This window comes from Bubalus bubalis, chromosome 3 (genome assembly GCF_019923935.1).
Source record: "Bubalus bubalis isolate 160015118507 breed Murrah chromosome 3, NDDB_SH_1, whole genome shotgun sequence".
NCBI lineage: Eukaryota > Metazoa > Chordata > Mammalia > Artiodactyla > Bovidae > Bubalus > Bubalus bubalis.
In genome coordinates, this window is record NC_059159.1 from 17,468,298 (window position 1) to 17,489,852 (window position 21,555).

Consider the following 21,555-nt stretch of genomic DNA (forward strand, 5'->3'; position numbering starts at 1 on the left):
GGCCGGGCGCGCGCGCGCGTCAAGGCGGCTGCGCGCCTGCGCGAGGGCGGGCAGCGGGCGCGCGCGGCGGGGGCGGGCTCTGCTTAGCGCCGAGCTGCAGCGGCGGAGCCGGACGTGTCCGTGAAGATGGCGGGCCGGGTGAGTGCCGGCCCGGGAGCCGTGGCTCGAGGCGGGGGTGCCAGGCTCGCGGGCAACGGGAGGTCCAGACGGCCTCAGGGGAGGGGAGTGAGTCTGAGCAAATGGGGTGTTGGAGGGGGCGGCAGGCCAGAGAAGGTGGGAAGCGGGGAGTGGTGGCAGGGGACTAGCCCTCCTCAGAAACTCCTTCCCCCTTAGGAAGCTCGAGGGGAGGAGACCCCCTCGCAACCCAGGTCTCCTGGGTCTCCTTTAATTCTCCCATTCCATCCCTTGGGGCTTGTCCCCCTAGCTTCTCAGGGTAGCCGCAGGCTCGTGGCCGTCCCAGCCCGGGTCGGAGGGCTCGAGGGGTTTCTCCGCACCCTCTTACGAGGAGGGCTTGTTAGGTGCCTTCTCTGGAACAACTGCGGGGCATCTGTCCGCTCCATTGGGTCAAGGGTTGTGACAGGGACCATTAGGAACCCCATTCCTGGTTGTTCACAATCAGAGGTCTCGGGAAAGGAGGAGGGGGGTGCAAATGACTTTGGCTGTTAACCCTCGGCCATCAGGGGGACGTGTCACTGCCGGCTCAGGCAGAAGTGCCTTGAGCTTGAAGTGGGAATGGATTTGAGGTGTCGCGTTTTGCTTTTATGAATGACAGTCGTTTTGAATGCAGCAGGGTATGTTGTAGTTTCAGGGTTTTAAATTTTACTTCCTCCTTTAGCCTCTGAGATCGCGGTGTAGTATGGGTTTGGCTAGGGGAGATAGGACTGGTTCTGTGCTGTACTGCAGTGTGCGTTGAGCAAAAACCTCTCTGAAGGATGGATCCTGCCTAGAGATTACTGGTCATAAACCTGGGGACGTTAACTGCGTCATTAGGGGATAAGGATGTGCTTGACTGATTTATTTCTACTGGAATATTTGAATAAGTTTGCATATGTTATGCATACACGCAAATAGACTCCCTGAACACAGTTGTAAGTCAGGAGATTCTAGAGTGAGAAGAGACCTTAAAGGTCATTTAATTAGGTCTCTTCTTTCCCCCACAGCCTTATCTTTTATCTGCAGCTACTTCCTCCACAACAACTCCCTCCACCTGTGCTTCAGAGTCTGGGTCTCCCCATCTTCTAAGGAACCCCATTCCTGTGTATTCACCTGCTCCCTTTTAACAACAAACTCAGGCTTTTTCCATCTTGAAACAAACTCTCCCTCCACCCCCACAGCTGTCACCTTTTTCTCTTCCCGCCTTACAGCCAGGAATCTTGACAAGAATTGTCTTATGTATTTGCCTCCCATTTGCCTTCCTCCCACTCATTCCTCAACCCACTGCAGTCTGATTTCTGGTCCCATCATCCCAGTGAAACATGCCTCTAAACTTAATTGATGTTTTTCATTCCTTGTCTTGCTGGATGTCTCAACAGCGTTTGACATTGTTGACCGTTGCCTCCTTCATGGAAAACGCTCTTCCCTTGGCTTCAGCCTCCCTCCAGTTTTTAGTCAGACCACTCTTTTGCAGACTCACCCTCCTCTACTCTGTTATTCAATGCAGATGTTCCTCAGGGCTGTCTCCTCAGTCTGTGCTTTCTCCCTAGGCAGTCTCTTCTAAGCCCAGTTTCAACTACTGTCTATATGCCAATGATACTCAGTATTTTACTCCCAGTCCAAACCCGTTCTTTAAATTCCGGATCAATATGCCAAACTATTTAAAACCAAGACACCTCACACTCATCTTGTTCAAATAAACCCATGGTCTTATCCCACCTAATATTTTTACAGTTTCCTATATCAGTGAATGGCATCACAATCCATCCATGTATATAGGTTAGAAGCCTGGCAGATGGGGAGTGGGTCATTCCTTATACTTCTCCGTCACCATGTCCTCTGTCCCCAAATAAAATTCATCACTGAGTTCTGTCCCCACCCCACGCCCCCCCCCCCAAAAAAAAAGGGAATTAATTATTAGAGCCAAAGAATCTGGCTTGGGCATTGCTGCTTTAAACTGTATCCAAACACCCACTGGACTAGTTACATGGGTTCTGTCATTTTAACGTCCTAAAAATCTCTCCAATCTATCCATCCACCTCTTTACATCTTCATTTCCACCTGCTTTTCCCGAAGCACTATCCTTTCTGGCCTGGACTACTGCAGGAAGCTCCCAAGTGGTCTCCTTACGCCATTCACCACATTGATTATTCTCTCCCATGCAAATTGCTACTTAATCCCCCCTTTAGTAGCATCTCATTACTTTTGGGAGAAGACCAAATCCTTAACTGGGCCTTTAAGGCCCTTTGTGGTTCTGCTCCTACATCTCCACTCACTGTCTTACTCTCTATGCTTGGGTTATATAAGCCTTTCCAATCCTTGAACCTCTTATCACAAGGACTTTGCGTGTGCTGTTTCTTTCTTTATGATGTTCTGCTCCCAACCGTTTACCTCCTACTCACGGATCACTCAGCTACTCAAGGGAGGCCTGTTCTGATCCCATACCAAGTCAGATCCTGTGTTAATATGCTCTTCTCTCTTTTTAAACTTTTTATTTTATATTGGAGTATAGCCTATTAACAATGTTGTGATAGTTTCAGGTGGACAGCAAAGGGACTCAGCCACACATATACATGTATCCATTCTCCCCCAAACTCCCCTCTCCATATGTTCTTGAAGAACTGTATTCCTTTCCTTAGAGATTTATCTGTCATTTAAAACGTTTTAGCGTGATTACCTGTCTCCACTGCTAGACTTTGCTCTCCACGAAAGCAGAGACCATGTTAGTTTTGTATTCACTGTCATCATCAGTGCTTTGTATCTGCCTGGGACAAAGGTGCCCAATACATTTTTGTTGGAAATGAATCTAATCTCTGTCTTAATACTTTAGTGATAGAGGGTGCTACACCATAAAGCTAGCCCATTTTAGTGTCATATTAGAAAAGTCTTTTTTGTATGGGGTTCCATGTAATTTTTATACATATGATTTCTGCTGTTTGAAACTGTAAAACTAAACAATTCCTTTTTCATGTGATAACTCCCTCGCTGTTTGAAAACAGGTTACATATTCCCTTAGATTTTTCTCTTTTGCAAATTAAACATCCCCAGTTTCTCAAATATCCTCTATTCTAAATCCTTCATCATTTAGGTGACTTTGCCTTGGAAATGTTCTTTTTTGTCAGTGTTTCTTCTATTGATAAAATGTGCTCAAGAGTCTAACTCGGTGATCAGTGAAGAATCTCCTTGAACTATTATTCTCTGATGCTGGACAATACCATTACTAATACAGGCTAATTTGCTTTTTTTCTGCAGTAAATCACACTCTTGGCCCATACCGAGTGCTCAGTGCTCAGTCGTTTCTGACTCTTTGCAACTCTATGGACTGTAACCCACCAGGCTCATCTGTCCATGGGATTTTTCAGGCAAGAATACTGGAGTGGACTGCTATTTCCTCCTCCAGGGGATCTTCCCTACCTAGGAATTGAACCCACATCTCCTGCATTGGCAGGCAGATTCTTTACCATTGAGCCATCTGGGAAGCCTGGCCCACCCATACTGAACTTAGAATCAGTTACAGCTCCAGTGTTCTTTTAAAATCACCCCCCGCCTCCCCCCGCCCACCATACCCCTACATTCTAGGTATTGTGCAGTTGTTTTATTGAACCTAAGTGTGAGACCTTACATTTATCCCCTTTGCAGTTCAGTTTTTTGGGGTCCGTTTCTGCTGCCTATTGAAGGTTTCTTTGATTCTTTCATTTTATGCAACACAGTAGTGCTCTGTTGCAGTGTTGTTTCATCCATAGATCAGTAGGTTTAATGACCCTGCTTTCTGTGCCTCCATTCTAGCCACTGATAAAAGGTAGGATACGATGGGGTCAGAAGCAGGCCTTGAGCATGCTGCTAGAGACCCTCTTCTAGGCTGGCACATGTCAGTACACTTCAGGTACCATTGCTTAACTACAAATGTATCTCCTTTAATCGGGACAAAACCTCCCTGCGAAGTAAATAGTATTAACTTTGTTTTACTCCGAGAGAGGGGCTTAGTAACTTGCAGGTTCACAGCCCGCAAAAGGCAAGGTTAGGATTTGAACTCAGGTCAGTTCCCCAATTTACTTGACAGGGTATAAAGAGTAGATTTACCTTCTTACCTAAAACAGTGCTTCTGTCAAAGTTTAGTTTTTTAAAACTACCTTCTACCTTTTGGAAAATCTAAACCCCTTTGGCCCATCTCAGATTGTCTTGTCTTCTCTTCCTGTAGCCATAACTTAACCACCACCCATCCATGTTTAACAAATAGGGTGAGCCTTTGTAATTCTCTTAAAATGGGTTCTGTATTTCCTCTTTGTGGGAGAAAAGCTGTCTTGAGTTATTACTGCTTTGGGTTGGTTTAGTTAATTTTGGCATTCTGACATCATCTTGTAAATGGTATTTATGTTCGCTCTATAACTGAAGATTTGTTGTATCACTGTTGCTGATGATAGCATTAGTAATCTGTATTTCTTTTCCTTTGCTTTTGCTGTCCAAAAAGAAAGCATCATATTTAGTCCATCTGGGAAACTGAAAAATAAACTGTGTGATGTTATTCAATATATAGCTCCAAGGTCATCAGAACTTGGTTAATCCCTAAATTACTTTGAAGCCCCTAATCTTAAAAGTAAAGAACCTGAAAGAAAATAATTTTTGTCTTTATTGTTTTACTGTATTTGTCATATGAGAAAAATATGGAATGACAAGTTGGATACATTTTATAATACGATCAATTTAAACGTATCTGGTTCCTTTTGGCTTTTCGAAAGATTCAATTAGGTAATAGATTTTCTCAGCTCTTTTAAATTTTTGCTTGTAATGAATCAAGATGCTAACGTTGTAATTCTTATTACTGACATTGACTGTAGACTCTTATTTGTAAATGACCTCCATGTACAAATGGCTGCCACTGCCTCCGGCCCCCACACTGATTTTCAGAACTCTCATGCTGCAACTGCTCTGGAATCATGGAATGAGAAGCAGAGAAAAGAATCTGAAATGTAGCCTTTATAGCTAAGGAGAGCTGACTCTAGGTAGGGGGAGGCTCCTTAGTGACGTTCCTCTGATGTTGCATGCCAGGTCCCTTAAACTACCACTCAAACCACTCCTGAAGAAAAAGGAAAGGGAGGAAGATAGGCTTTCCACATTGTCTGAACTTTTCTGTACTCTTCTTTTTTTTTTTTTAGATTTTATTTATTTATTTAGCTGAACTGAGTTTTAGTTGTGGCATGCAGGAGCTTTCAGTTGCGACTTGTGGGATCTAGTTCCCTGGCCGGGGATCGAACTGGGCCCCCCTGCTTTGGGAGCACCGAGTCTTAGACCCTGGACCACCAAGGAAGTCCCCTGTACTCTTATCTTTTAAAATTACTAGACATCTCTCGTATTGGAGATTTAGCAGTCCCTTTCTGAAAATATACATGTGTTAAGGAGAATAAAACCAATGGATTGTCTTCTTCATAAATCCTTATATCTAGTGGAGGTAATTTGTTTTAAGAAATAGGAGCAAGACGATGTTAAGTAGGAATTGAAGGGAGAGAACACTCTTAGGTGTTGAAAAGGGTTTAGAAAGATGTTAGAAGTGAAATTTACCTCATCTGTCTGTTGGTCTGGGTCAGGCTAGCATATTGAAAAAGCTCTTGTAGTCTAGTCCAGAAACCTAACCATTTATAACATTTTTATGGGTGAATGACATCTTTACTAAAGACCAGCCTTCAGATTGGAACACAGTGGTAAATTAGGGACAGTTCATGCGCAGTACCACAAGTCAAAACAAATAATTTAAAATGTCTCATAGTTCCATTTCTAAGTCAGGGTTTTGCAGATCAAAGCGTATCATCTTTTTGCAATCTTGTGTGCAACAGTTACTGTTTTTGTGTGTCACTCCTGTGATTTTATTAAGTATTTTCAAAGGCAGTACATTTTAGAAAACAGAATTGAACTCTTTACAGCACTGTCAGATAGCTTCTTTCTGAAACCCAGAGGAACTGATGATTAAGGTATTCTTTATAAGTGTTTAAGTCAGACTGCAAAGGTGTAAGGTGAAAGTATATTATTTCACTGTTGGAAATTCCTGAATTGGTGGAACAGTGAACTCTTGGAAACAGCTGTGTTGGCAATGCACTAGGTGCTTGCTGTAATGCTATTCTGAAGGGTCCATACTCTGGTTATGGCGTATCAGGGAAAAACCTCGTAATGAAGTCCTTGATCATTCAGTGTTAATGCCCTTGAACGGGCTCTGAGACCCACCTTACATTGCCTTCAATTTCCTAGTGATTCAAAGTCATGATTTCCTACTTATTTTTTTATGATGCAAACTAGATAGTCCTTGTATGACTGTAACTATTTCTAGCTCTGTGCATTTTAAACAAGAATAAGTCATATATATCTTAAGAGATTTCAAGTATGCTGAAAAGTACAGCAAAGAATATATACCTATATCCATGTGCTCACTGCCCAGGTTGTAAAAGTATTTACATATTGTGATATTTGCTTTATATCTTTTAATCCCCCAGAAATAATCACTAGCCTAAAGCTGGTATAAATCCTTTCTGTTCACGTCTATGTAGGTTTGTGTCCCTAACCAATATATTGTTTTGTGTGTCTTAAAAATGTATATAATGGTGTTATATTGTATATCTTCTTCTGCAACCTGAATTTTTTCATTTGAGATTGTCATGTTGGAATTATGTAGAGTTAGTTAATTCTGTTTATTGTGTAGTAGTCTATTTTGTAAATATACCGCAATTATCTGTTTTCTTAGAGGACAATTTAGGTGGTTTTCAAATTTTATTTCTTCTGGTATGCACAGAAGAAAATACTCATACATACAGAAATACATACTTTTTTGTCTATATCTCCTTGCATATGTATGTTGAATTTCTTTAGGATATGTCTAGAGATATGGATCTATACCCTGTTTGTAGAATTGCTACATAGAATTGCTGGGTAATCAGTTACCTTTATCTTTACCTAGTTAAACAAGTTTGTGTTCTTACCAACAGTGTATGATTACCTGTTCCTCGTGTCCTCTCCGGCACTTAATATTGAGATATTTTAATTTTTACAATATGATAGGTATAAAATAATACTGTTGTTTAAATTTGCAATTTTCCCTAATTACTAGTGAGATTGAGCATTTTTCATATTGATCATTGGAGTTTCCTCTTCTGTGAATTACCTTTGCATATCCTTTGCCCATTTTGTTGTTGTTGAGCTGTTTAGTGATGATCTTTTCATGTATGTAGAGTTTTAGATTTAAATTTTATTGTAGTTATAACTACCCATTTTTAACCTCTGTGTATTAGTGTGCTTATATGTTTTAAGATCTTTTCCCACTTTGAAGTCAGAAAGATTTTCTTTGAAAAGGTTTAATGGTTTGCTTTTCATATTTTGGTGTTTGATTCATCTGGAATTTGTTTTTGTGTTTGGTGTGAATTAAGCTAATTTTATCTTTCCCATATATATAACCAGTTGTCTCAATACCATGTTTTGAGTCCAGCCTTTTTCCCACTGATCTGTAACGCTACCTCTGTTTTATATCCGCTCTAAGTCGGAACTCTTCTCTGTTTCATTGTTCTGTTTGTCTGTATGTGCACCACTACCAATGTCTTAATTGCCATAGCTTAAAAATTATTCTTGCTATCTCGTAGGGTTAGCCACTCATTTTTCTTCATTTGGCATTTCTTGGCCCTTTTCCATATGAATTTTAGGAGCAACTCAGTCTCTCCTCCTTTAAATTGTTTTATGTTTAAGTTTATTGCCATTGATTTTGACTTATATTTTTTCCTTATATTCCACAGGGGCAGATATAAAGATCATTTCAGTAAAACTGAGCTGAATTACTCTAAGAAGCTGATAAGCTGATTTCTTTCCTCCCTCTATTCCTCTTTCCTTCCTTTTTTTAAACCATGAAGCCAAAAAGTGCTAATAATTTATTGCAACTTTGTGCTCTATAGATTTGAAATCAAGTGAATTAGCATCAGCTGTTCATGAGTAATGCAGAGTGTTTTGGTCCTTTGCTAAATTCAGAATGAAGTGTTAAGTTCTGATGTATTTTGCACTAGCTGCCATGGGGTCCCTGAGTGGGACACGACTGAGCGACTTCACTTTCACTTTTCACTTTCATGCATTGGAGAAGGAAATGGCAACCCACTCCAGTGTTCTTGCCTGGAGAATCCCAGGGACGGGGGAGTCTGGTGGGCTGCCGTGTATGGGGTCACACAGAGTCGGACACGACTGAGGCAACTTAGCAGCAGCAGCAGCAGCATGTAGATCTTTGGTAAGAGAAAATGGGAAAATTATTAAAGTAACAAATATGTTGTCATTTTTGAAATCCAACATTCACTTTTTTTTTAATTTAAAAATTATTATTGTTATTTTTTGGCCAAGCAACTTGCAGGATCTTGTTCCCCCATCAGGAATTGAACCTGTGCCCTGAGCAGTGAAAGTGGGGTGTCCTTATCACTGGACTGCCAGGGAATTCCCATCACTGGTGGATTTTTTTTGAGTGTAAAGTGTTTTTTAGTGTTATGTGCATATGAACGAACATTTTCTTACTTAGACAAACAATGAAACTAGAAATGATCATTCTGGGTCTTCCAAAAAATATCAGTTTTGGGGAGATTAAAATATTTTAGTTATCCTAGTTACTTTTCTCCTGGAGAATAGTACTGACAAAATTTTGTGAGATGATAGCAAACTTAGATCCCACTGTTTAGAACAGAACCTGGTGTGGAATGATTGTTGAATGGATGAATGACTATTTCTGATTAACCTAGTAACTTATAATTTTGGACAAGGTGTGTAGTTGTACTTTAATGTTATGTTCTCTGCCAGGCTACTGAATGCTCTTGTTTATTTTGTTATCCACGTCATTAGTAATATAGCATAGATCTAATTTTAAAGAGCTACTGGCCTCCAATACAGTCCTTTTTCTTGATCTTCATTTATGAAGTCTAAGTTTTTTGTTTATATAGACTTTGAATCAGTTTACTACTTATCAAGCATCAAAATAAACTTAATTATAAACTTTTATCAAGGTAAAGGATGAAATGGACTAAGAGCATTATTGAAGCCTTCTTTCCTATATTTTCTTCTCTTCTATTGTAGAAGGAAATGAACCTTTTTTTTTTAAGTTTGCTTCTCTTAGTGCATTGATTCTCAAGGTAGAATCTGTAGACCAGCTAATGAGCATCACCTGAGAACTTGTTAGAAGTACAGATTCTCCCCCCACTTGATTTAATTAGAAACTCTGGGGGTGGGGCCCCTGCAATCCCTTAAGAGTTCTGTAGTGATTCTGGTGAATGCTTAAGTTGAGGACCATTGACTTGTTGTAAGCTCTTGGATTCAATTTCTTACAAATTGTTGACGATCCCCCCCAGATTTCCTTCCAAATGTATACTCAGCCTTGTTATTTCTAGATTTCAGGGTTATTGAATTGTCTTTCCTTCACCTATATCTAATTTTCAAACATTTAAGAAAACACAAGTTATTTCCTGCAATATCAAGAATCAGGTACCCTGACTGACCTTGATATACTAGATAGCATAGTAACTACAGTTAATTTTAAAAATATTGTATTCTTGAGGTTTGCTAAGACAGTAAATCTTAAGCGTTCTTACCACACACACAAAGTGGTAACTCTGTGAGGTGATGGGTCTGTTAATTAGCTTGTTACCATAATCATTACAAAGGTATACTTGTATCAGAACACCACATTGTATACCTTAGGCACAATTCCCATAAACCTGAACTTGTGCATGTATGCCTGTGATCCAGCTGTTCTCCTGGAGAGGGTAGGTGTAGGGGTAGAGGAGTGTGTGTGTACATGTATATACGTGTGTATATACATGTGTGTGTGTATATACACGTGTGTGTGTATAGTATAGATATCCAATAGAAATGCATAGGCATGTTATTCAAAAGACATGTATGAACATATTGTTGGCAACAGTATTCATGATTAAGAACTGGAAACAACTCATGGATAAATAGTAGCATATTCATATAATTATACACTATAAAAAGCAAAGAAAATGAGCTATTGCTACATGCCAAAACTTGGATGAGTCTTATAATCATAATATTGAAGGGTAGAAGTCAGACATGGAATAATACATGGTATGCTAAGTTGCTTCAGTTGTGTCCAACTCTGTGACCCTGTGGACCGTAGCCCACCAGGCTTTGTCCATGGGATACTCCAGGCATGAATACTGAAGTGATTCCATTTATATAAAATTTTCAGCAGGCTAAACTCATCTGTTTGATTTCTGTCTCTGGTGGTAGAAACAAGAGAGTGATTTTTTTAGATAAATTGAACTTCATCAAAATTTAAAATTTTCATATATCAAGGGATACTACCAAGACATGAAGAGAGAGCCAACAAAATGTGAGAAAATATTTAATAATCATATGTCTGATAAAAGTCTAGCATCCAGAATGTATAAAGAACCGTTACAATTCAACAATAAAAAGAAACCTGATTTTTAAATGGGCAGAGGATTTGAATAGATACTTCTCCAAAAAAATATGTGAAAATAACCAACAAACACATGAAAGATACGTGTTCACCATCATAGTCATTAGAGAAATAAAAATCAAAACCACAGTGAAATGCTACCTCACACCCTCTAGGATGGCTATAGTTTAAAAAAGGTGATGATGTAGAGAATTTGGGACGCTCATATACTGCTGGTGGGAATGTGAAGTAGTGCAGCCATTGTGGGAAACAGTTTGGCAGTTCTTCAAAAAGTTAAACACAGAATGATCCAGCAAGTCCAGCGAGTGACTGAAAATGTATGTTCATAGATAAACTTGTACATGAATGTTCATAGCAGCATTATTCATAATAGCCAAAAAGTGGAAATTATCCATCAGCTAATACAGATAAAACAAATGTGGGTTATCCATACGATGCCACGTGATCTCGCTCTGGAAAGGAATGGTGTGCTGTCACGCGAAACAGCATCGATGATCTTCCAAACATTATGCTGAGTGAAAGAAGCCAGTCACAAAGATGACAGATTGTATGATTCTATTTATATGAAATGTTCAGAAGAGGCACGTCCATAGAGATAGAAAATAGATTAGTGGTTGCCAAGGGATGAGGGAGGCGAGCATTGGGACTAACTGATAATGGGTACAGGGTTTCATTTTGGAGGGCTGGAAGTGTCCTGGAATTAGAGAGTGGTGATGATTACATGGCATAGCAGATATACTAAAAACCACTGAAGTGAGGGTTTCTACCTCCTTATACATTTGAGATGCATGCCTTAAGATGCTTCTGTAAGCTTAAGAATAGGATGCTGTGATCCTTGAATGGGACCAAATGGAGCTCCAGTATGTACTTGAGTCAAATTCGAGGTAGCCGTGGGATTAAAACATAGTCTTTTAGTTTACTCACCTAGAAATCAGACTTTTTTTTCCTCTTCTAAGTGTACAAAATTCAGAATGAGTCATGTTTAAAAAATCATTTAGAGAGAAGTAATATTCTTGTGTTATGAGAAAACAAAAATGTTAGCTAGAGTGAGGCAAATAATGTTCTTTAGATTTTGGCAGTAGGAAAGAGAATTGTGAGCTAGGGCATTTGCAGGTGTGTAAAGCTTTTAAAACAGTGCCTCGCATGAAATAAGCTCTCAAAACACATTAGCTATTATTATCGACACTGCCCCCCGCCCCCAGCCGCCAAGTGGATAATCAGTTGTCTCAATGCCTTTTATTGAATTATTCAGCTTTCCTCTACTGTTTCTAAATTTTACCTATTAAGTTCTTGCCAGGTTCTGTTTCTGGATTGCTTTTTCTACTTCACCGAACTGTTTCTATACTGGTACTATGTCGTTTTTTGTGGTTTTTTTGAACTGTACCAGGCAGCCTGTGGGATCTTAGTTTCCTAACCAGGGAGGGAACCTAAGCTCTTAGTGAAAGCCCAGAACCCTAACCACTGGACTGCCAGGGGATTCTACTACATTGGTTTAATTGCTGTGTATGGTGTGTCTAGTAGGGCCAGTCTCATTCTTTCTGAAATTTTGCTTGGCTGCTTTCACAAATTAGAAAAGACTTTGTTCCCCTCTCATTTTGCCTACTACATTTACTTTGCCAGTTACAGTTTAGATTGAGTTTGCTAAAGTCCCACTGGGATTTTCTTATAATTACACTAAATATATAGGTTAATTTGGAGTTGATGGTATCCTAACAGTATGTGCTTCTGTTGGTTTTCCTCATATGGATCTTATATTGATTAATTTTCTAGATATATTTCTCAAACTATTTTTTTAATTCCACAAATATTTATTGAGTGCCTGTTATATTGTTCCAGGTACTTCTCCAAATTTTAAAGTAATGTATTTTGAGGCATTAATGAACTTTCCCAAATTAATGCAGTCATGGAGAGGAAATTATTCACAAAGCCAAGGACTCATTTAACTAGTTTGTGATTTGGTGTTCATTTTAATGCTGAATCATTGGTTAATCCACCCAGTATAAACAAAATTTTAACTCTTTGTATATTTATCAAAAGATTCTGTGCTTCAGAGCATATTTTGTAATTTCTTACTGAGCTTATTAATAAAAAGTATGTTTTCTTAATTTATGGACAAAAATCACTGTCACACTGTAGTCAAAGACTAGATTTAACCAACATGGTTTAATTATGAAGAAAAAACACAATAAGCAAATTATGAGACCTTGTCTTATATTTTCGTGAATAATGACAGTATCCTTACAGTTATTTTCCTGATGTGTGAGGTCATCACTGTTTGTGCAGAAACAAAGATCTGGAATGAAATATACCATCAATTAACTTTAATACAAAACTTTTAATTTGGCTAGTAAAGTAACACCTAACTTATTTTTTAAGCTGGAAAATGCAGAAAAGAGGAAAATTAATTAAATCACTGATAGTCCCATTTCCCAGTCACAGTTGTTTTTTACATTTTGATGTGTTTTTATTTAATTGCTTTGCTATACTTAAAAATATCGAACTGTAAAGTAAAATTTATATACATGTATATATATACACACACACATGTATATGTATACTGTTCTGTGATTTGAATATTATGAGCATATATGAAGTAGACATGTTTTACATAACTATCATTTTGAAATAGGACTTTTAGTTTGCTTCTAATTCATCACTGTAAAGTAATGCCATAGAGGATGACTTTGTACATAAAAGTTCTCTATATTTAAAATTATTTTCCTAAGATAAGGGTTATTTATTGTAAAAATAGTTCCAACCATTCAGAACTCTGAAAAGTGAGGATGTTTCACTTATACCTTCTTGTTTCACCTCAATGATAACTACTGTTAACAATTTACTATGTCTTTTTTAATTAAAAACCATGCTCTACATACTATTTTTAATACTGTTTTATACCTTTTTTAAAACAGCACTGTATTTTGGATATTCCCCTTGTCAGTATGTACAGAGGTACTTTGACCTTTTAGATTGCTGCATACTTGTAATGCTTTTAACCATGGTGCTATTCACGGCATTTATTTAGCTTTAGGTTGTGAATTTTTTTTCTGTTACAAACAATTATTGCATATTTCTATGATGGTCATAATAGCTGAGGTTTATTGAGTATTTACTCTGTAACAGGTAAATCATAGTATCTCCTTTAATCCTCTTGTGTATGTTTGGGTAGGTGTGGATTTTTTCCAATGTCCTCATGTTTCTGTTCCTGTCCAGGGGGAGAGTAGAACTTTAGATCATATTTCTTGCCTCTTAAGGAAGAATTATTACAGAGGAAAAAAAAAAAAGTCTTTAACTCTTCTCCGGAGGAAGAATCGCCAATCTTAGTTAGTATGAGACACACACAGGAGTGTAGGTTTTATACTTCCTCTTTTTACATTCTGGGCCCAGGACTAGCAGGCCAGTATGGTCAGTAACCTTAGACTGGCCTTTTAGAGGTAGATCTGGCCATTCTCCTAGTTTGTGATTCCTGCAGTTGAGATGAGACCTTGTTGGAAAGTGAACTGTCTGTTCTGGAAAGGTAGCTATCTCTCTTTCAGTAGGCAAGAGATTGGGTCTCTTGATTAGGTCTTTGTTGCACAAGTGTAGGTACCTTGTATCCAAACTATATTTTGTAGTTTGAACATTTATACCATCTTTGCAATGGGAATTATTGGAGATTGCCCAACCATTAAAAAAAAAATCAGACTGTCATTTCTCAACTTCACTGAGGTATAACCTCTGCACAATAAAATATGATCAAGATATAGAACTATCTCAAAAAATTACTTCATGTTTTTTTGCTGTCCATTTCACCCCCATCCCAGTCAATCACTGATTTTGTGTGTATATGGTTATTCTAGATTAATTTTGTCTCTTCTGAGATTTCATCTGATTATAAGATGAGGCTTAAATAACAAGGATGATCTCTTTTAAGCACCTGGCTTTACTCAGCGTTATGTTTTAAGGTTTATGCATGCTGTTACGTATATCAGGAGGTAGTTTCTTTTTAATTTCTGGGTAGTGTCCGTTGTTCTTGCCTGGAGAATCCCAGGGACAGGGGAGCCTGGTGGGCTTCCGTCTATGGGGTCGCACAGAGTCGGACACAACTGAAGTGACTTAGCAGCAGCAGCAGCAGCAGCAGTGTCCGTTGTATATGCCTGTGCCACAGTTTGTTTATCCATTGACTGTTGGCAGATCTTTGTGTTGTTTCCATTTTTGATTTATGAATAAAGTTGCTGTGGACATTTGTGTACAAGTCATCGTTTTCATTTCTCTTGACTTAAAACCTAAGGATAGATCTGCTGGGGCACATTGACCTTTTAAGAAACTGCATCACATCTTTGCCAGTATTTAGTGCTGTCAGCTTTTTACATTTTCCTTTGTGTGTTTGTGTGTGTTTCTTTTGAATACCAAAACAGGAAGTCTTTTCTTTTTTTTCCCCAATATAATTTTGTAAAGGAATTGTAAGGCCTTACGGGATGTCAGGAGGTTCATCTATGTGAATAGTTACTAGTCTGAGATGCATAACGTGAAGGGTATTCTTACAGGCTCTCTGCAAGATTACTATAGGACATAGAAGTTTGACTTATTTCTACCTATCACTTCTAGTCCCGCAGAACTTCAGAATTTTAATAGAAATTATTATTTCAGGAGTCATAGCAGAGTGATTCCATAGGCCTGAAGACAGGTATTACTGATGGCCTTTCTCTCACTGCTTTAGACTGGCAAGGTCCAATACAACTGTATGCAGTGATCCCTAATAGCCACGTGTGGCTCTCGAAATGTGACTAGTGCACCTGAAGAACTGAGTTTTAAAATTTTAACTAGTTTTAATTTTAATAACGTGTCTAGTGGTTATTTTATTGCACAGTACATTTCTAAAATGTTATTTTTCAGGAAACACATAGTTGAGCGAGACTTGTTAGTTGAGCTGTCTCTGGAGCAGGTTCATATAGGTTGTCCTACTTCCCTTTCCTGTGGAGGAATTTGTGTCTCTGGAGACATGTAACCTAGGCCTGAAGCACCACAGAGAAGACCAGCGGATTCATGAGTGTTGCAGTTATTTGTAATGAGGTCTTTTAATTAGGTACTGCATGCTTTGTTTTTTTTCTTTTTAATTTTGCCCTTCTAATTCTTCAGGAAAAAATAAAGCATATGCTTAAAAATCTAATATTTAAAGTGAACCTTTGAACGAAAGTATGTTATTTAAATTTGAAAAACGGCAGTGTTGTCTGGAGGAGTCCTGGTTATATCCCTCTCCCATTTTTTTTTTTTTTTTTGGATGAGAAGAAGCCAGTTCTCTTCCTATACTTTAAAGGCTCTCACATAAGTAATGATGTAATTAGTCACTCAGTTGTGTCCGACTCTGCGACCTGATGGACTGTAGCCCTCCAGGCTCCTTGTCCATGGAATTCTCCAGGCAAGAGTATTGGCGTGCGTTGCCGTGCCCTTCTCTAGAGGATCTTCCTGATGCAGGGATTGAACCTGGGTCCCATGCATTGCAGGCAGATTCTTTACCATCTGAGCCACCAGGGAAGCTCAATGATACAATTACTTCTGCTAAAGTTTCCTTTAAAGGTTTGTTGAGATTTTCATACTTTTGAGAAGCAATGAATTAATAATTTTTTACATTTCAAGTTATTAAGGAAAACATTTTATAGTCTTTAGACAGTTAATTGTTCTAGTAACTCAAATAGTTAAACCTATAACTAAAATTTCCTGTCAGTTTCACTCTGTTCATTTCATAGTAGTTATGTGGACATTATGGCTGGGCTTTTGTCATTGTTCCCTAGAGGCAAGGTCAGTATTAGAAAAACTGTGGAATTTTCCTTTGCCATTATTGTGATAAGTAAACAGCATTTATTTATAGGGACTTATATTCTGATGAGAAAATGAGATATCCTGCTTGGCTTGCCATAAAAACACAGATGCTTCTAGATTCCAGTAGGGAGGCCTTTTGCTCATAGCATCTGTTTCAGTTACCCAGCCAGATGACTTCTACAGACTTTTTCACTCTTTTTTAAAGGACACCAAATCTTTGACAAGAAAGCAAGTTCACAAAAGAAAAGGTTAAGTTAGCATTTTGTAAATTTTTAAGTAACTTTGGGTGTATCAGTTCTGTGTTAATTAAATTGTATCACTTCCTAAATAACCTTGAAATGTCCTTTGCATCCATGTTCTTTGAATTGTTTATTCTGCAGGTGAGGTAGATTGTACTGATCCATAAGTTCATCTGTTCAACAAATGTTTGATGAGCGCTGACTGTATCCAGGCCCTGTCTTAGCCTTGAGAACCGTAGACACGAACAGGGCAGTCTCAGCCCTTGAGAGTCTTATGTCTTTCATGCAGTATAAACAGACAGTGAAAATATTCTTCCATTTGACATTTGTCTTTTCAGGAGGGGAAGGTGTTTAGGAAAGTCTTCTAGAAGATGTAATTCCTGAGCTGAGAAATTGTGGGACAAGTAGGCGTTGACTAGGCAAGGGGCTCGGAGTCAGGGAAGAGAGGAGAATGTAAGAGAAAGAAGCTTTTGTAGGTGAGAGAGACCCCGGGGTGAGTGGGAAGCAAGGACTGCACATTTGGTCAGGTGGCTGGTCAGACTGTGACTGTGGGCAGAACTACTGTCTCATTCGGAAAGCAGACTTGTGACCTGAACCTTATTTGTGTCATGTTCTAAATTATACCCCGAAGGATTATCCTGCAAACCCTCCGGGTGCACATGCCCCACTTTAGAGTCCATTGCTCTGAACGGCTGGGATAGCTGTGTTGAAACTAGCCTTTTAGTTTCAAACAAAAGCAAAGCAGAGAAATTTATTTCCCTCTATAAATTTGTATTTGGAAGACAAATTTACGGAGAATCAGCTTTGGTTTGATGTTTGAAGAATGAGCACGTTAGTCATAAACAGACTACGAATGTCATATCTCACTAACTAGGAAACCCTAGAGGATGGAGGAAAGATTATTGGTTACATACATTGTATGAAGGAATGTTTTTCTCATTGCTGTTGGCCAAAAGGACAGTTAATTGCCATTTTATATTAAATATACCTGTAATTATTTTTGTTGGGAGATACTTGGAAGATAGCTTTTATTAGTCTACAGGAGATATGGTTCATACTACTTGGGATCTCTTATGAAGAAATGCTTTTTCATGATACACTTTATCAAATTTATATCATTGCATTTTTATCAGTCAGAATCTTTTATTTTTTGAAGAAATGGAAAACCCAACCCAAGTAAGCTTGAGGAAAAGGGGATTTATTGACTCAGCCAACTTTCAGAACTGGTCTCCAGGGCTTTAACTTCTTTGTCAGGTCTGAGTTTCAAGGTATCTGTCTTTCTCACCTTTGCTTTCTCTGTGATAGTTTTATTCTTTCAGAGCAGAAAGTCCTTCTTCATGTGGTGGTGATATAAGGGAGAGTACCTGTCTTCTAGCACCTGTCTATGTAAAATCCTATGGATGGATCAGGACTCTGATGATGGCCTGTGTGCTGTGATTGGCAGGCCCACAGGAGCACATGGAATGCGAAAGGAACAGTTTCTGAAAGGCAGGGTTTGCTATTACCACAGAGGAAGGGGTGCCAGGAGTCAAAAACATTGTGTTTATTACAAGTAATGGGAAATAGAGAACAGGGAGGCATAACATATTCTTTAAGGATATAAAAGGTGACTTAATTTTGTTTTCCTAATCATTCATTCTTACAGAGTATGCAAGCTGCAAGATGTCCTACAGATGAATTGTCCTTAACTAACTGCGCAGTTGTGAATGAAAAGGATTTCCAGTCTGGCCAGTGAGTATCTGACTTCATTTTCTTCTTCTTACCTGCAAAGTGGTATTTTAGAAACTTGTCAAGGGTCGTTATTATTTTTTTTTTTTTTGGAAACCTTGGAGTGTAAGTTTTTAAATTCCTCTTGCTGAATTGGAAAATGGAAGAGATGAAAAAGAGTTGTGTATTTACTGCATCAAATTTTGGTAAATATAGTGTTTTCTAAGTCATGCATAGTTTTTTATATGTAATTTTATTTTTCCATTGATTTTCTTAGCAGAGCTAAGCATACTGGTTATATGACTCATTATATAGCGTAGTCATTAGGTTTTTGGCTCTGGAGTCAGATGGTCTGCGTTTCGATCCTGGCTCTGCCTATTACAAACTGGGTGACTGTGGGTAGGTCATTTACCCTGACTGTGCCTCAGTGTGTTGACCTGTACAATGGGGATGCTGATACCATCTTCCTCAGGGTATGTGTGAATATTGAGTTACACAAATAAATCACTTAGAACAGTGCCTACCACATTAGTAGTCCTTAACAAATATTAGCTGTTTGATCATTGTTACTCTGACAACCCAAGAGACAAGAAAATTGGAAGATGAGCAACTGTAGAACCTTAACAAGCGTTTTTCATGGTCATTTAAAATATATATATATTTATTTTTTAATTGAAGATTAATTGCTTTTCAGAATTTGGTTATTTTCTGTCATACAACATGATTCATTGTCATTTATTTCAGTTCATTCACATCACTCACTGCCCAAACTTCTAAATACCATGCTACCAAGTTCAGTGCCATCCACAGTGCTTCTAAGGTTGGTAGAAATAAGGACATGAAGGGGCAGTACCAGAAGGCAGGCTAGGGAAATGAGGAAGGAAGTGGGATTTTAGCTGAGCCTTTTTCTGTTTTTAAAACTATCTTCGAAATACATGAGTCTCACAGAATTAGAATTGCTGTTTGTGGTTTTTGTCCTCAGAGTAGAGGGCTACATTACGTGATAGTATTACCATTCTTTCCAGTCCTAAAAATTCTGTGATGCAAAACTTTCTACATATAAACTGGACTATATATTTTATATAATCAGTGTGAGAATTTGCTTATGGAATTCTTTTACATGTCAAGTGTTCACTACACATGATGGGATTACTTAAAATATAGTGGCTATAAGGAACTTGTGTCCTACTGACAAAATGATATGTATAGAAATGTTAGCCATTAATATTTTTTAAAATTATAGTATTCTAATAAAAAAAGATAGTGTTGCTGTAACAAGAGTTTGAAGCTTCTGTCTCCTACACAGTCTTCTGAGTTTCTTGGTATAGGAGATTTATCATAAGATAACTATATTTCATCTATTTACTTGCTGTGTTTACTTCTGAGCAGGGTGAATTAGAACAAAATGCTTTGAAATAGTAAATATTGATATCTATATGAAAGCTGATATATTTCATGAAAATTTTTCATTTTTACCACCTTTTAAATTTTATAGGCTGTTATTCTTTCAACCTGTTGTGGAAATCTGCAAAGAGATTTAAGGAATAGTCCTAAAAACTAACTTTTTTTGGACTGCCATATCCATGGCTATTCTATCTCTGGTTCTTGTTCCTTTAGTCTAGTTAGTGTGTGAAATAATTCTCAGGAGAGGAAATTCATCTAACTTTACTTAGTATCAAGTAAATCAGTGCCTTCAATTTTATGTAAACTGGAAATGTAATGAGGTTGATGTTTTGAACGGCATGTACTCTCTTGAACTTGGCCTTGATTCTGTTTGATGTCTGTTTGGCCCAAGGTGGTCCTTACACCTAGAAAACATTGTGAATTGCTGACAATTTGTGGTCCTGTTTCTTCAGGACTCATATAATGCCATGTTTTCACTCGGTCCTCATCAAGCATCATCTGTTGGAAATGAGCATATTAGAGTTGATGTTCTTTATTTCCTTTGACATGGAGTGTTGACTGTGTTTCTGTCTCGTAGGCACGTGATTGTGAGGACCTCCCCCAACCACAGGTACACATTTACACTGAGAACACACCCATCTGTGGTTCCAGGGAGCATTGCATTCAGCTTACCTCAGGTAACTAGGAAGTGAATTTATTCTCCTCTAATCTTGAAAGTTGTAGAAGAATCAATTCATTTAAAGCAAGCTGTATCACCCTGTAGTGGTATTGATTCATATTGATGAAAACGATCTAGGTGTTATATAAGGAATTTAAAGATATATTCTTAATTGCCAATTTTTACCGTATCTGTCTTTTATTGCCTTGATTTTTTTCCCCTAATTAAAAAAAATAATTCTGATATCAGTTAGCTATCAGTGTCAAGTTATTTTAATGTTAGCTCTCAGGGTAATAGAGAATATATAAAAATAGCACTTACATCTAAAATTGACATCTAATAATAGCGTTTTTAAATACAATGATGTTAGACTAAAGAACATGATATGAGTAGGGCTTCCCTGATGGCTCAGTGATAAAGAATCTGCCTTCAGTGCAGGAGACACAGGAGCATGTGGGTTCGATCCCTGAGTCAGGAAGATCCCCTGGAGAAGGAAATGGGAACCCACTCCAGTATTCTTGCCTGGAGAATCCCATGGACAGAGGAGCCTGACTGGCTACATTCCAAACAGTCACAAAGAGTCGAACATGCCTGAATGACTAAGCACAGTTGTTATTTCAAATTACAGCCTAACTTGCTGGGCTTCCATAATAAGTGGAAGGATTATGATTAAATTTATAGCTGTTGGTAGATTCTGTAGAGGGGAAATTGCCTAACACTCTTGCAGGCACATAATATGTAATATAGGAGCATCGCAAGTACTAGTCTGTGTCCTTTCCTCTCTTGTCATCTTACTCAGGCTGCTGATCCTTAGTCCTAAACAGTGCAAATGCAACCCGTACCTCCTGTACTATGCCAATTGATTGCTGCCCTCCCACCCCTGGAGGTTTAGAGAAAGAGATCAAAAGGAGAATTAACTCCTTAAGGAACTGTTAAAGATCTCTTGAATCCCTCACATGTTATGGGAAATCTTCATTTGCTATTCCCTTTCCCCCTTTTGAATGCCTCTGCAGTATCAGGACTGCTTTTTGCATTTGTTTATATAGATCAAAGGTTTGGAATGTTCTAGAGCTTACCAGCTTTCTCAGAGCTAAATTTGGGACTCAGCTGGCCAGAAATGGGATTTCTAACCATTTTCCTTGTCTGTCTGC

General features: G+C 38.4%; 1 protein-coding gene across 3 annotated transcripts in view; it reads left to right on the forward strand.

Moving 5' to 3' along the window:
- The window catches only part of NSF (N-ethylmaleimide sensitive factor, vesicle fusing ATPase), a 148,389-nt gene continuing 126,834 nt past the window's right edge, over positions 1 to 21,555 (forward strand). For all 3 annotated transcript variants that reach the window (XM_025279914.2, XM_044938865.1, XM_025279916.2), the window contains exons 1-3: positions 1 to 138; positions 18,281 to 18,366; positions 20,324 to 20,423. In XM_025279914.2, the coding sequence (XP_025135699.1) occupies positions 127 to 138; positions 18,281 to 18,366; positions 20,324 to 20,423 (198 nt within the window). In that variant the 5' untranslated portion in view covers positions 1 to 126. The remainder of the gene's footprint in view (positions 139 to 18,280; positions 18,367 to 20,323; positions 20,424 to 21,555) is intronic.